The 12,641-nt window shown below is 57.6% G+C and overlaps 1 protein-coding gene across 1 annotated transcript; it reads left to right on the top strand.

Moving 5' to 3' along the window:
* The first annotated feature begins 286 nt into the window (after positions 1-286).
* Positions 287-11,686, top strand: NMUR1 (neuromedin U receptor 1). The gene is made up of 2 exons (XM_077827306.1): positions 287-1,181; positions 11,286-11,686. Exons 1-2 carry the CDS (start codon positions 287-289, stop codon positions 11,684-11,686), a joined length of 1,296 nt encoding a protein of 431 aa, XP_077683432.1.
* The last annotated feature ends 955 nt before the right edge of the window (positions 11,687-12,641 follow it).

Here is a 12,641-nt window from a genome sequence, read left to right as displayed (position 1 = left end):
GTGCCTGCACTGGCCCGGGTTGGATTTCAACCCGCGGCAGCCCCGCGGTGTCATGGGGCAGCGATTCAGTCCACCCCAGGCTGGCCACTTGCCAGCCTCCTAGGCAGCTCCTGGGACAGTGACCACGAAGCACTCATGGTTCACCTGCAACATGGGGGCCCACGGTGGGCCCTGCCTCGCCGAGCAGTGGAGAGAGGACGGTTGAGGCTCTGCTGCTGAGGGTGGGAATGAGGGCGGCTTTAAGGCATCTCTCTAATCCAGTCCAGTCTCCTTGCAGCGGGAGGCCATGTATCCCTCCGCCAACTGCTCCAGCCTGCCCCCCGGAGACCTCCCCGCACAGCTGGACTACCAGGATCTGTGCAACCAAAGCCAGCAGGACGCTGCCCTTAGCCACATTGACCCCAAGGACTTGAACCTGACCGTGGAGCAGCTGCAGGACAAATACCTGGGACCCCGCAGATCCAGCTTCTTCATCCCAGTCTGCGCCACCTACCTGCTGATCTTCGTGGTGGGGGCCATCGGCAACACGCTGACCTGCCTGGTCATCGTGCGCCATCGGTTCATGAGGACCCCCACGAACTATTACCTCTTCAGCCTGGCCATCTCCGACCTGCTGGTGCTGCTGCTGGGGATGCCGCTGGAGCTGTACGAGATGTGGAGCAACTACCCCTTCCTCCTGGGCGCGGGGGGCTGCTACTTCAAGACGTTGCTCTTTGAGGCCGTCTGCTTCGCCTCCATCCTCAACGTGACGGCACTGAGCGTGGAGCGCTACATCGCTGTGGTCCACCCGCTCAGGGCCAAGTACGTGGTGACCAGGAAGCACGCCAAGCGGGTCATCATCACGGTCTGGGTGTTGTCCGTGCTCTGCTCCATCCCCAACACCAGCCTGCATGGTATCCAGCCCCTCTATGTGCCGGGCAGAGGGGTGGTGCCGGACTCGGCCATCTGCACCCTGGTGAAACCCCGCCTGATCTACAACCTCATCATCCAGATCACCACCATCCTCTTCTTCTTCCTGCCCATGGGCACCATCAGCATCCTTTACCTGCTCATCGGGCTGCAGCTGAAGAAGGAGAAGATGCTGCAAGCCCTGGAGGCCAAATCGGGCGGGGACTGCGACTACCACAACATCCGCATGCAGCAGCAGAAGATCAGGAGGAGGCAGGTGACTAAGATGCTGTGTAAGTGGAGATGAGGGGGGCGAGGCAGGGGAGAGCTCGTGATTCACCTCGGCGGCTGATCCCCTGCGCCAGCCCATGCATCACGGAAGGATGCAGCTCAGGGGCGCAGAGGGAGGTATTCCCAACCTGCGTTTTCACTGGGTGGCTAGGGCAGGCCACCCATGTCCCGCAGCCCAGCTGCTGGAGGGCAGGACCAAGCGAGAGCTCCAGGGGGAACTGGGCACCACTCAGCAGAGTAGTGGCGGATGCAGCCCAGCTCCAAGACGTTGCAAAGGGGACTGCAGATCTGGAAGGCCTGGAGCAGTCCAGACCGGAACAGGCCAGGCTCCATGCAGTCTCTCTGCAAGCCCCTAGGAGCACATCAACTAGCAAAAGTCCCCTGCGGGGAGGCTATCCGCCTCTTTTATCTGGTACAGGCTGAGAGCAACCAGCCTAAGGGTTTGAGCCAGGGATCCTTGGGTGACCTGGTGTTAGCTCACCTGCCCCTCCAGCTACAGCAGGTTCTGCACTCAGGCCCCTGCAAGGCAGAGCCACCCAACCCCTTTCTAAGTGAGAGCAGCACCGCTCCATCCCCTTGGGAGCCTGGCGTCCCTTTGCAGAGGGACTGGGAGTTAGGAGCACCGTAGCAGCAAGTCCCGACTCCCCTGGGTAGTGCTGGGATGAAGCTCTTGGCCAGACTCCTGTACGCCACGCACAGTCCTAGCAGCCTCCTGGGGAGCGGGCTTTCCAGGGGATCTGAGAAGGGGCTGGGTGAAGGCTGCACCCGGAGCTCCCCAAAGCTGCCCTGCAGATGGCCAGTGTGCTGGATGGGACTTGCTCCCTCCTAGGTCTTGGCATATTGCCCCCCCTGCCCGCCGGGGTCCTAGCGTTTCTCCCTTCTCGAGCGCAGCCAGCCGGAGTCTCAGAGCTCCTAACAAACCCAGCCCCTCGCTTGCTCCGCTGGTACATAGATACCCACGCCCCCGTGGAATACAGGTGTCTTGGGCCAGATCCTCGGTGGGTGGAAATCAATGTAGCCCCCCCCCCCCCTCCAAGTCAACCGAGTCGCGCTTATTTATTCCAGTTGGGGGTCTGACCCTTTGGCTGTGTTTACTCTGTGTGTGTGTGCGTGTGTGGGGGTGTGCCTCTGTGTGTGTCTGCATGCCTGTGTGTGTTCGTCTCTCAGCGTTGTTGCCTTCATGCGTGCCGTGCTGTAAGTGTGACTTTGCTGCTCCAGCATGTCACTGAACAGGTGATTTCCGATGCACCTTTACAGGTCGGGTGGGTGCGTGGGGACAGCAAAGCCGGGCTGCGTTAGCCGGCCGTGTGTGTTGCTGGGCGTACACGGAGTGGACATGTAGGGTGACCCCACGTCCCGATTTCATAGGGACACTCCCGAGACGCGGGGTTCTGTCTGACATAGGCGCCTATTGCCCCCCACCCCCATCCCAATCTTTCACGCTTGCCATCTGGTCACCCTCCATGCATGAGAGTGCATTGTGGTGCTCACACATTCCAGGGGAACATCCTGTTGTTACTCGGGATTCATTAGGAAGAGCCCCAGGAATGCATGGTGCTGGACGGAGAGAGAGAGAGGCTACAGGCCCTGTCCTGTGGCACTGATGATCTGGGTTATGCCCAAGGCTCCCTTTATGGGATCCCGGTGCGTGCCGTATTAGCAGCCAAGCGGCCCTGTGTGCTACGCCGTAGGCGTGTGACCGGGCGGTGCCTTGCTGCGGTGCACAGGTGGTACATAGTGCTGGATGCCTTGCAGGGAGAGGGGTGTGCGTAACTGCAGCTCAGCGCTATGTCCCTGGAAACGCGGCTTTGGCGCCGTGCTTGAGCGGAGATCTGCTGTGCAGTTGTGATTTTAAAGCTGAGGGCGAGTTCTGACTGGCCAAGGCAAGTTCCGGCTCCTGGGCCGGATTCTCGCCTGCATCCCCCTTTGCAGCTGGGGAAAGTGGGTGTAAAAGGTTACCGTTCTGATCGGGTGCCACTTTGCACCCGCTTGGCCTGGGTGGAAACGGCATCCTGGAATCAGGTGCCACGTGGGTCTGGTGCCATAGCATGATGCCCGGCCGGGGCACATGGCATGCTTAGCACGCCTGCCGTTGGCTTCTCCTCTGGAGGGGTGAGTCCCAAGCAGCATCCAGCATCCCTCCAACTACAGTGTGAGATAGGACGGCTGGGACCACAGGGGCCAGGGGGCGTGTGGGTTCTCTGTGCACCGTGTCCATCCCTGCAGTGGTCCTGGCTGGTGTCAGCTTGGTGGAGCAGCTAGGGAAGGAGGCTTTTATCACAGCACTAACCAGCTGGGAATTGGCAATGGGCCGGAGATAAGAGATCTGAGCCAGCAGGTCTCCCAGCTGCTCGTTAATCTCTAAGAGGTGCCCAGGGTCGTGATGGTGAATACTCCATCAATGGAGGGCTGTTTCATTTGTCTAATAAACGCAGCGGGCTTCCAGGGAGGCCTTGGCTGGCTGGTGGGTTTCACTCGGGCACAGACACAATCCAGGGCTGGAGGCATTTCCCAGGGAAGATGCCCGCTGGCAGGCCAAGCCAGCCAGAGCTGCAGTGGTCCCTGGGGCTGCAAAGCTTTGGCTCTGGGCTGAGCGAAGGCCCCGTGCTTGACAAGAAGCAAAGCCACGTGGCAGAGCAGCTCTGGCAAGAGACAGAGGGAGAGATGTTAACCAGACCTCATGTCCTTTCTACAACCCGCTTTCTTGGCTGCCCCCAGAGAGCAGATCAACAAGCCAAGGGGGAGCGAATCCCTTTTGTTCTGGCCTTGCCGTGCAGGGACACGCTAGCATTGCAAACAAGCGTTGGCTGGGATGGTCCTGAGCTCACCGTGCCTGCACAAGGCCTTGTGTCCTCCTGCAACAGCCGTCCCAGCTGTTCTCAAGGATCAGCTTGCTTGCAATGCCTGGGGTTTTAACTCAGGCTTGGCTTGAGGTGGTGCTGCCTGCAAAGGTGTCCCGTCTCCAGGGAAGCCGCAAGCATTGCCGCAACACCCGCTCAGCAGGTCCCCACAATGCCGTGTGCTGTGGTTGGAAGTAACCCAGAGCCCCTCATCCCGCCAGCGGAGCAGGAGGGGTTGCAAGCACTTTGGAGGGCAGGATTAGGATTCAACACAATCTTGACAAACTGGAGAAATGGTCTAAAATAAAGAGGATGACATTCATTGGGGCAAATGCAAACGACATTCGTTAGGGGCAAATGCTTAGGAAGGAATTGCACACACACAAACTGGGAAATGACTGCCGAGGAAGGAGCATTGCAGAAAAGGATCTGGGGGTCAGAGTGGATCACAGACGAAATATGAGCGGTCAATGTAACACTGCTGCAAAAAAAGTGAACATTGTTCTGAGCTATATTAGCAGGCGTCTTGTAAGCAAGACATGAGAAGTAATTCTGCCACGCTACTCAGCACCGGTAAGGCCTCAGCTGGAGTATTGTGTCCAGTTCCGGGCGCCACACTTTGGAAAAGAAGTAACAAATTGGAGGAAGTCCAGATGAGAGCAACAAAAACACAGCCTACGGGGAAAGGTTGAAAAAAACTGGTTAGTTTAGTCTGGAGAAGAGAAGACTGTGGGAGGACATGATAACAGGCTTCAAGGATGTAAAAGATTGTTATAAAGAGGAGGGTGATAAATTGTTCTTCTTAACCACTGAGGACAGGACAAGAAGCAATGGGCTTAAACTGCAGCAAGGGTGGTTTAGATCAGACATTAGAAAAACTTCCTAACTGTCAGGGTGGTTAAGCCCTGGAATAAATTGCCTAGGGAGGTTGTGGGATCTCCGTCACTGGAGATTTTTAAGAGCAGGTTAGACAAACCCCTGTCAGGGATGGTCTAGATAATACTTAGCCCTGCCTCTGTGCAGGGGACTGGACGAGACGACCTCTCTGTTAGGGGACCGGTGCTGTGGGGTAGATGCAGTGTGTGTGGATGTGCCAAAGTTGTTCTGCTCCTGGTCGGAGAGCGAGACCCCCAGGTGCCGATGGCCCAGCAGCGCCTTCTCTGCTCAGCGGGGACACCCCCAGGGGGATGTCAGGGGGGCAAAGGTTATCCGGCCCGCACCCCCGGGTGACTCCGCTTAGCCAGAGTGAGGAGGGTTCTGGGAGCTGGGAGCGGGGAGCCCAGCCGGAGGGCACTGAGATCTGAAGGGCAGGATTCCCCAGGAGCACTGCGCCCTGGCAGGCGGGCACTTGGGGAACTGACATGGCCCTGGTCCCCCAAGCCATTCTGCAACAGTGAGCTCGGCTGCCCCAAGGCGATTTGGCTGATCACGTGGCCCCACAGGGCTCCCTGCAACACTTCCTGGGCCTGGCCCGCCTCTAAGGCCGAGGGGCGGCCCACAGGGACGACATGTCCCAGAATGTATTGCTCCATCTTGATCCAAACAGAGGCGACCAGAGGAGCAGGCTGAGCGTTAGGTTTGAAATTCCCGTGCTCCCTGGGAGCACTGATCCCAGGAACGCTTCATCCTCCCAACATGAGTCTGAGTCCTGGGTGGGAGGTAAGAACCAGGCTCCCATCTGCTCTGCACAGACACTAGAGATCCCAGGGCCCTTCCCGTGAGAACAGTGGTGTGTCCCAGTGGCCTTGGCCCAAATGTCTCTTTATCCCCTTGTTAGCTGGGACATTTCTGTCCCCTGGATCCATAATTCCTGTAAGGACTGAAATCCCTTTTCTGGCCTCCTGCTCGGCCCCCAGCTAACCAGGCAGCCAGGAGTTCACCTGGTGTGCAGGGTGCTGCAATCTGCTGCGTGCCATCCCAGCTGCCCAGCTGGCCCCCAGTTGGGCATGGGGCCTGGCCTCTCCCAGGACTGTGCATTCCAAATCGACTCCGGATTCCCCTCCACCCCATTCAGCTGCAACCGGGGGCGTGAGCTTCGCTGGAAAAATAAACACCCGTCCAAGTGAAACGCCAGCAGAACCCCATTAACCCTGAGTTCAGCCTTTCGGGAAGCCTGGCGTTTTCTGGGCAGCGCTGGGTGGGAGCCTGCTGCTCCCCTCCCGCGCTCTGCTGGCTGCAGGGGTGAGACGTGCTCCCCTCCCCGTGGAGCTGCCTGAGGAGCCGAGACACATGGTCCGAGCCAGCTGCCCTGGCACCGGTGTGGGAGGGAGACAGAAAATGCCGGGGGCACTTCCCTGCCCCCTTCTGCACTGGCAGGGGAGCAGCCAGAATGCTGGGGTCGCACAAGGAGCTCAGAACACTGCTCCCAGCCCCCTACATCTGAAGGGCACAAGTGGGACATGGCTGGGGGCTTGTTCCCCAGCACAGGATCAGCAGTGCAGGGGGTTGAACATGCCTCACCAGGCCGCATTGGGCCTGCCTCAGAATGCCAGGGCTTAACCACCCTGACAGTTAGGAAGTTTTTCCTAATGTCCAACCTAAACCACCCTTGCTGCAATTTAAGCCCATTGCTTCTTGTCCTATCCTCAGAGGTTAACGAGAACAATTTTTCTCCCTCCTCCTTGTAACAACCTTTTATGTACTTGAAAATTGTGATCATGTCCCCTCTCAGTCTTCTTGTCTCCAGACTGAACAAACCCAATGTTTTCAATCTTCCCTCAGAGGTCATGTTTTCTAGACCTTTAATCATTTTTGTCGCTTTTCTCTGGACTTTCTCCGATTTGTCCACATCTTTCCTGAAATGTGGCACCCAGAACTGGACACAATACTCCAGCTGAGGCCTAATCAGTGTGGAGTAGAGCGGATGAATTACTTCTCGTGTCTTGCTTTCAACCCTCGTGCTAATACATCCCAGAATGATGTTTGCTTTTTTTGCAACGGCGTGACACTGTTGACTCATATTTAGCTTGTGATCCACTCTGACCCAAGATCCCTTTCCACTGTACTCCTTCCTAGGCCTCATGTCCCAGTTTGTGTGTGTGCAACTGATTGTTCCTTCCTAAATGTATCCTGGTATTCAGCCGAGAGGCCCCTTTATTTCCCCTACTGCCTTCCCCCCTTCCTCTAAAAAGCCTTATCTCCTCCCCTCTCCCGCCCCTTCACACCTTCCTGCACATCAAACTGTCTCCCTCCCACTCCTCCTTCGGAGAAGCCTTTGGGTGACCGACCACCCACCCCAAACCCCCTCTCTTCCTGGCTTCCTCCTGCCAGAGTACGGGGCTGAACAGTGCTGTCTGCCCCATGCCCTCCGCTGTGAAGCAAGCGCCAGGCACCATGACAGGGCTCCATGCATATTAACAATGCTCCTCAGAGGTGCCAAGCGCCCACTGGCTTCCCCAGGAATTGTGGCGGAGGGTGGGCACAGAGAGGCAGGTAAAACCCCGCACTCCCCTGGAACTGGACGCAGCATCCCGGCAAGCGCAGAGCACGGGGAGGGGAGGGGGCTGAGCCCATAGAACCGGTGAAGTGTCCAACGTCGGCCAGCACCCCGGGCCCAATTTTGGCTTAGACGAGGGAGATCCCTGAACCCCGAGGTTCAGCCCCAGGCATGGTGCTTTAACCCTTTCCGACCTTGGGGAGGCCGGAGGTACTTCATGCCTTCTGGCCTGGGTTTTCGTGGGTTTGGAGCCTCCACTAAGGGGAGGGTATGTAGCTGGGTCCCTGGGAGCTGTGGGACATGGAGCTAGTCCCAGGCTGGGGCTCTCCCTGCAGCCTGCCTGGCCGGTTCCACCTCACTCTGCAGCCCGGGCTGGCCATGCTGGTGTAAGCGGGTAAATGGTCCTGCTATTGTGGGGAACTTTTCTGGCTTCTACCCTACCCCAGTGAAGTGGGCTAGCGAAAGGATCTGAGTCCTCGCTCCCACTCCCTTTACCCAGATGCCTACTTGAGGGCTGTGTGGCAGACAAGGCTGAGCCCAGGATTCCTGGGGGGCTCGACCCCCAACCTCGTCGTGGTCACTTAGGGCAGGGGCTACGGTGTCCCCACTCCGGGGTGCCCTCTCCTCTCTGAATGCTTCCCTGACCCACTGATCACTACATACAGCTCAAAGCAAATACAATTTATTAAACAGCAACCAATTAAAAATGAATAAGGAAAAAATGGGAAAGGTGAAAGGTGCTCTGTGGCATGGGGACATCACGACCAGCGTCTCTGAAATGTAAGGGCAGTTCACAGTCTGTCCCTCACATGTCCCAGGCCCTGGCTTTGCCGCAGGTCGGACACTTGCTCTGGTGGTGGCCACATGCCTCCAGGCTCTGGATGGCAGGACCCTTCTTCCCAGCGTCAGCCCCCTCTGTTGGGGTTATGATCCCCCGCCGAGTCTGGCCTGCAGAGCCTCCTGGCTGGGGGCGTCTCCCTGTGCTGAGCCCCCTGCCCAGCATCCCCCTCGCTCTCCTGAGCTGCTCACCGCACCCGGCTCCAGATGGCTCCAGCTCCAGCTCCACTCTGCCTCAGAACGGCGGCTGCTCTGCCTCCAGCCCCCTGGGCTGCTTTTCCTGGCCCCCCCGGCTCTGGTTGCTCCAGCTCTCTTCCCAGCACTGACCTGCTCCCTGGGCTGCTTTTCTGGCCCCTCTGGGTGGCAGGGCTCTGCTCCCCAGCTCAGCTTGGGCCCCTGCTCTCTCCTTAGCTCAGCCCCACTGTGTCTGACCCAGGCAATTCCAGCTCACACAGAAGACGGGACCCCCCTGGTCTCCTGACTCCCTCAGTAGCCTGCCCCATCAATCAGACTGACCTGGAGCATGGCTTCTCCCCACTGTTCCTGGGGACTGTCAGTCTCAGGGACCTGATTTCCCATCCACCCTTCCCCTTTCCTTTGGTACTGGGAGCTGGCCAGCAGTCCCCTTACACTGGCATCAGGCGGCTCACAGCCACAGGAGGGGCCGGGAACATCCTGGCATGGAGCCGGGCAGGCCTGTGGGGAGCAGAGATGGGAACCAGGTTTTCTCAGGACCCCATCGCTACAGCTGTGAGGGCTCCAGGGCTGCTGGTCTGGCTCCGGCCACCAGCCCGGGGAATCCACGCGCAGACTCCGGGATGTGGAGAGCAGCGACGAGGCTGCCCTGTTCTCGTCTGCGCCAGGGCCGTGTATTTAATCAGGATAAAACAAATTCCTTGAGAACAGACACCTGATTTCTACCGGGTGCGTATCCTGGGGCAACAGCCACAGCCCTTTCTGGGGTCGCGAGGGGGGTGGGGGGGAAGGAGCTGGGTTTGCCCAAGGGCTTGGGGAAGGGGACAGAGAAACAAACACCAGAGAAAAGGAGTACTTGTGGCACCTTCATCCGATGAAGTGAGCTGTAGCTCACGAAAGCTTATGCTCAAATAAATTGGTTAGTCTCTAAGGTGCCACAAGTCCTCCTTTTCTTTTTGCGAATATAGACTAACACGGCTGTTACTCTGAAACACCAGAGACAGGATGCTGAACAGAAGGGGGACAAGGGAGAAAGCTGGTTAATGGGACCATAGTTAGCAACCGCTGGCTGGAGAGGGGTGGCACCAGAGAGAGAAAGAGAGCAGAACGAAGCAAAAATAACTGACAGGGAAGGGAAAGAAAGACGCCCTGAGACTGGGTGAAGGTCCAAGAAATCAGAGGGGTTCGAGGGAGCGATAGTTACAAGGAACCATACAGATTGCCAGACGCTGGGACTACGTGGCAGGGGACGGATCACTGGAAAATTGCCCTGTTCTGTTCTTTCCCTCTGAAGCACCTGGCACTGGTCACTGCAGGATACCGGGCTAATTGGATCACTGAGCTGACCCATGTCATAGAATCATAGAATATCAGGGTTGGAAGGGACCTCAGGAGGTCATCTAGTCCAACCCCCCTGCTCAAAGCAGGACCAATCCCCAATTTTTGCCCCAGATCCCTAAAGGGCCCCCTCAAGGATTGAACTCACAACCCTTGGTTTAGCAGGCCAATGCTCAAACCACTGAGCTATCCCTTCCTCCTGATAGCTAATGATATATCATGCCATAAATCAGTGTCCTTCCACTGCAATGAGTACCCTCATTCCTTCACATTCTTATCTATCTATCTATCTATCTATCTATCTATCCCCATACACCCCATCTATCTATCTATCTATCTATCTATCTATCTATCTATCTATCTATCTATCTATCTATCATGCCCATCAAAGTGGTATTTGGGCTTCATTTTAACTGCCAGCCATCCACTCCTATGGTTGTGTCTTGCCCCTATTTAAAATAAATCAGTAGAATATATTTGAAGAAACGCAGAGCTAGTGACATGCCTGCCAGCCAGAATCAGCCAAAACCTCCTGCCTTTTTCGGTTGTCTCTCTTCCCATCCTGCAGCCATTAAATCCTTTGTGGGTTTATGTCTCATTTACTGTAAGGGCTCGGTTCCTTTCCATGGCTGTATGATGCCAGCTATGACAAGTAATAAGGAGGCAGTAAATCAATCACATGAGGGCCATGAAAGAAATGGGTGTTTATCCTAGGGTGGCACATTAGAGGTACATACCCCCGCCCATGGGTCATCAGCAGGGAAAGAACCCACAACTTGCAGCACCCCGGGCACACCCACCCGCCGACAGCAATTCTGGGCCCCAGGGCAGAACAGTCAATGGGCACTCTTCTGGCACGGCCAGGGCTTCCACATGCCCGCTTGGCTGCCTTCACCACTGCTGGTACCTGTGCGTGTCTAGGAGCCCTGCGGCCTGTCCAGGCGATGTAAAAGGGCCCGGGGCTCCTGGCCACCGCCGCAGCGGCTGGGGGCCCTGGGCATTTTGAAATCACCCGGGCCCCTGGGCAATTTCCCCCTTTGCCTTCCCTGTCAGCGGGCTTGACCGCAGGCTTTTATCCCTCAAGGTAAAGGAGTAATTCCTTTTGTTGGCAGTATCGGTAGGCTGTTATCCCTCTGTGGTAGAGTCAGGAATTGAACCTTGGTTACCTATGGCCCAAGCTACCCCTCTACTCCTTGGGCCACCCTTGCTGCCCTATGTGAGCCAGGCATTAAAGGGGGCAGGACATATGCTTTTATCAGTGTCATGCACTGGCAATATTTCCCCTTCTGCATAGAGAGAATATGGCAACTAATGCAGTGAAGGCAAAGACCAGGAGGCAGGAAAGAACCTGCGCCATCAGATCAGCGACTGTCAAGGACCGAAGCACAGAACCAGCATACACGCCCCCCCCCACCCCCCCGGCCTCCAATGGCCACGTAATTTTCTCTGCTTCCTTCCAGTCGTGCTGGTTGTCGTATTCGGGATCTGCTGGGCCCCCTTCCACACAGACCGGCTCGTCTGGAGCTTCGTCTCCCACTGGACGGGCCGGATGCTGCACATGTTCCAGTACGTCCACATCATCTCCGGGGTCTTCTTCTACCTGAGCTCAGCCGCCAACCCCATCCTCTACAACCTGATGTCCACGCGCTTCCGGGAGATGTTCAAGGAGGTGATGTGCCGGAAGCGCCTGTGGGGGCGGGGCTCCAGGAAGTACTCGCCCAGCGTCACCCGGATCACCACCCGCAGCACGGTCTGTGAGCACGTGCCCGCCGGCAACGGGCTGCCCCTGTCCAACGTGGTGGAGGAGGAGATGGGTGTGGCGGGGGAGGACGCCCTTAAGCGTGAGACGTCCTTCCCCTGAGGGCACCGCCAGGGCCTTCCCCGCTAGTCGGGCTCCTGGAGGGACACAACGACTGCAAGGGGGTTGGGAAGACCATGTCCAGTGTCTAGTCACCCGCTTATGTCGCCCGCCGCTGTGCCATCCGCTAGCACGGCCCTGGCGTTACCGCCAATCCCACCCCTCGTAAGCCCAACTCCCCAGGGGCTGCGCCGTGGCACGAGGGTACGAGCGCAGGCAGAAAACCCCCGAACTTTGGGTTCAGAGAGGTGAGATATTAACTCTTTGCTGGCTGGGGCCCCACTCCCCAGGCCATGCCTTTGCAGCCTCTTGGCCCGGGAATTGGCCGTGGTGCCATCTGGCTGCGGGTTGTTGTCTGGCGTGCTTAGTGCTAGGAGGGGTGCAAACAACAAGAGACAGGTTGGTGAGAGACAGGTTGTCTCCACTGATCCCAGCTTCTTCCCTGTGTATCATAGAATCTCAGCATTGGAAGGGACCTCAGGAGGTCATCTAGTCCCACCCCCTGCTCAAAGCAGGGCCAATCCCCAATTTTTGCCCCAGATCCCTAAATGGCCCCCTCAAGGATTGAACTCACAACCCTGGGTTTAGCAGGCCAATGCTCAAACCACTGAGCTATCCCTCCTGAAACAGCTTGGTCTGGAGGTTCAGACATGGCCACTGAACTCATAGCAAATGCCTCTGTAATTCAGAGGGCTGGGCCCTGGTCATAGGCTAACGCTGCCCTCCGGCTGCCTGAGTCACAGGGCAACAGGTTCCCGCCCGCCTCCCTCCTGGGAGAAGTCTGCCTGATAATCCTAGCTTGAGGCTCTAGCCCGGCTCTGCCGACACGCCGGCCTGCGCTGGCCACCCACAGCCGGGAGCCACAGGCGCAGCGTGGCATGGTGACGTCGTGGCAGGGTCATGCTGGGCTACCCGGCCGGGGGTGACATTTCAGTCACAACGAGGCTGTGTCGCCATG

Source organism: Eretmochelys imbricata, chromosome 9, assembly GCF_965152235.1.
Source record: "Eretmochelys imbricata isolate rEreImb1 chromosome 9, rEreImb1.hap1, whole genome shotgun sequence".
Taxonomy (NCBI): Eukaryota; Metazoa; Chordata; order Testudines; family Cheloniidae; genus Eretmochelys; species Eretmochelys imbricata.
The sequence above is the reverse complement of the archived record's forward strand: the minus strand, read 5'-3'. Positions and strand labels throughout refer to the sequence as shown.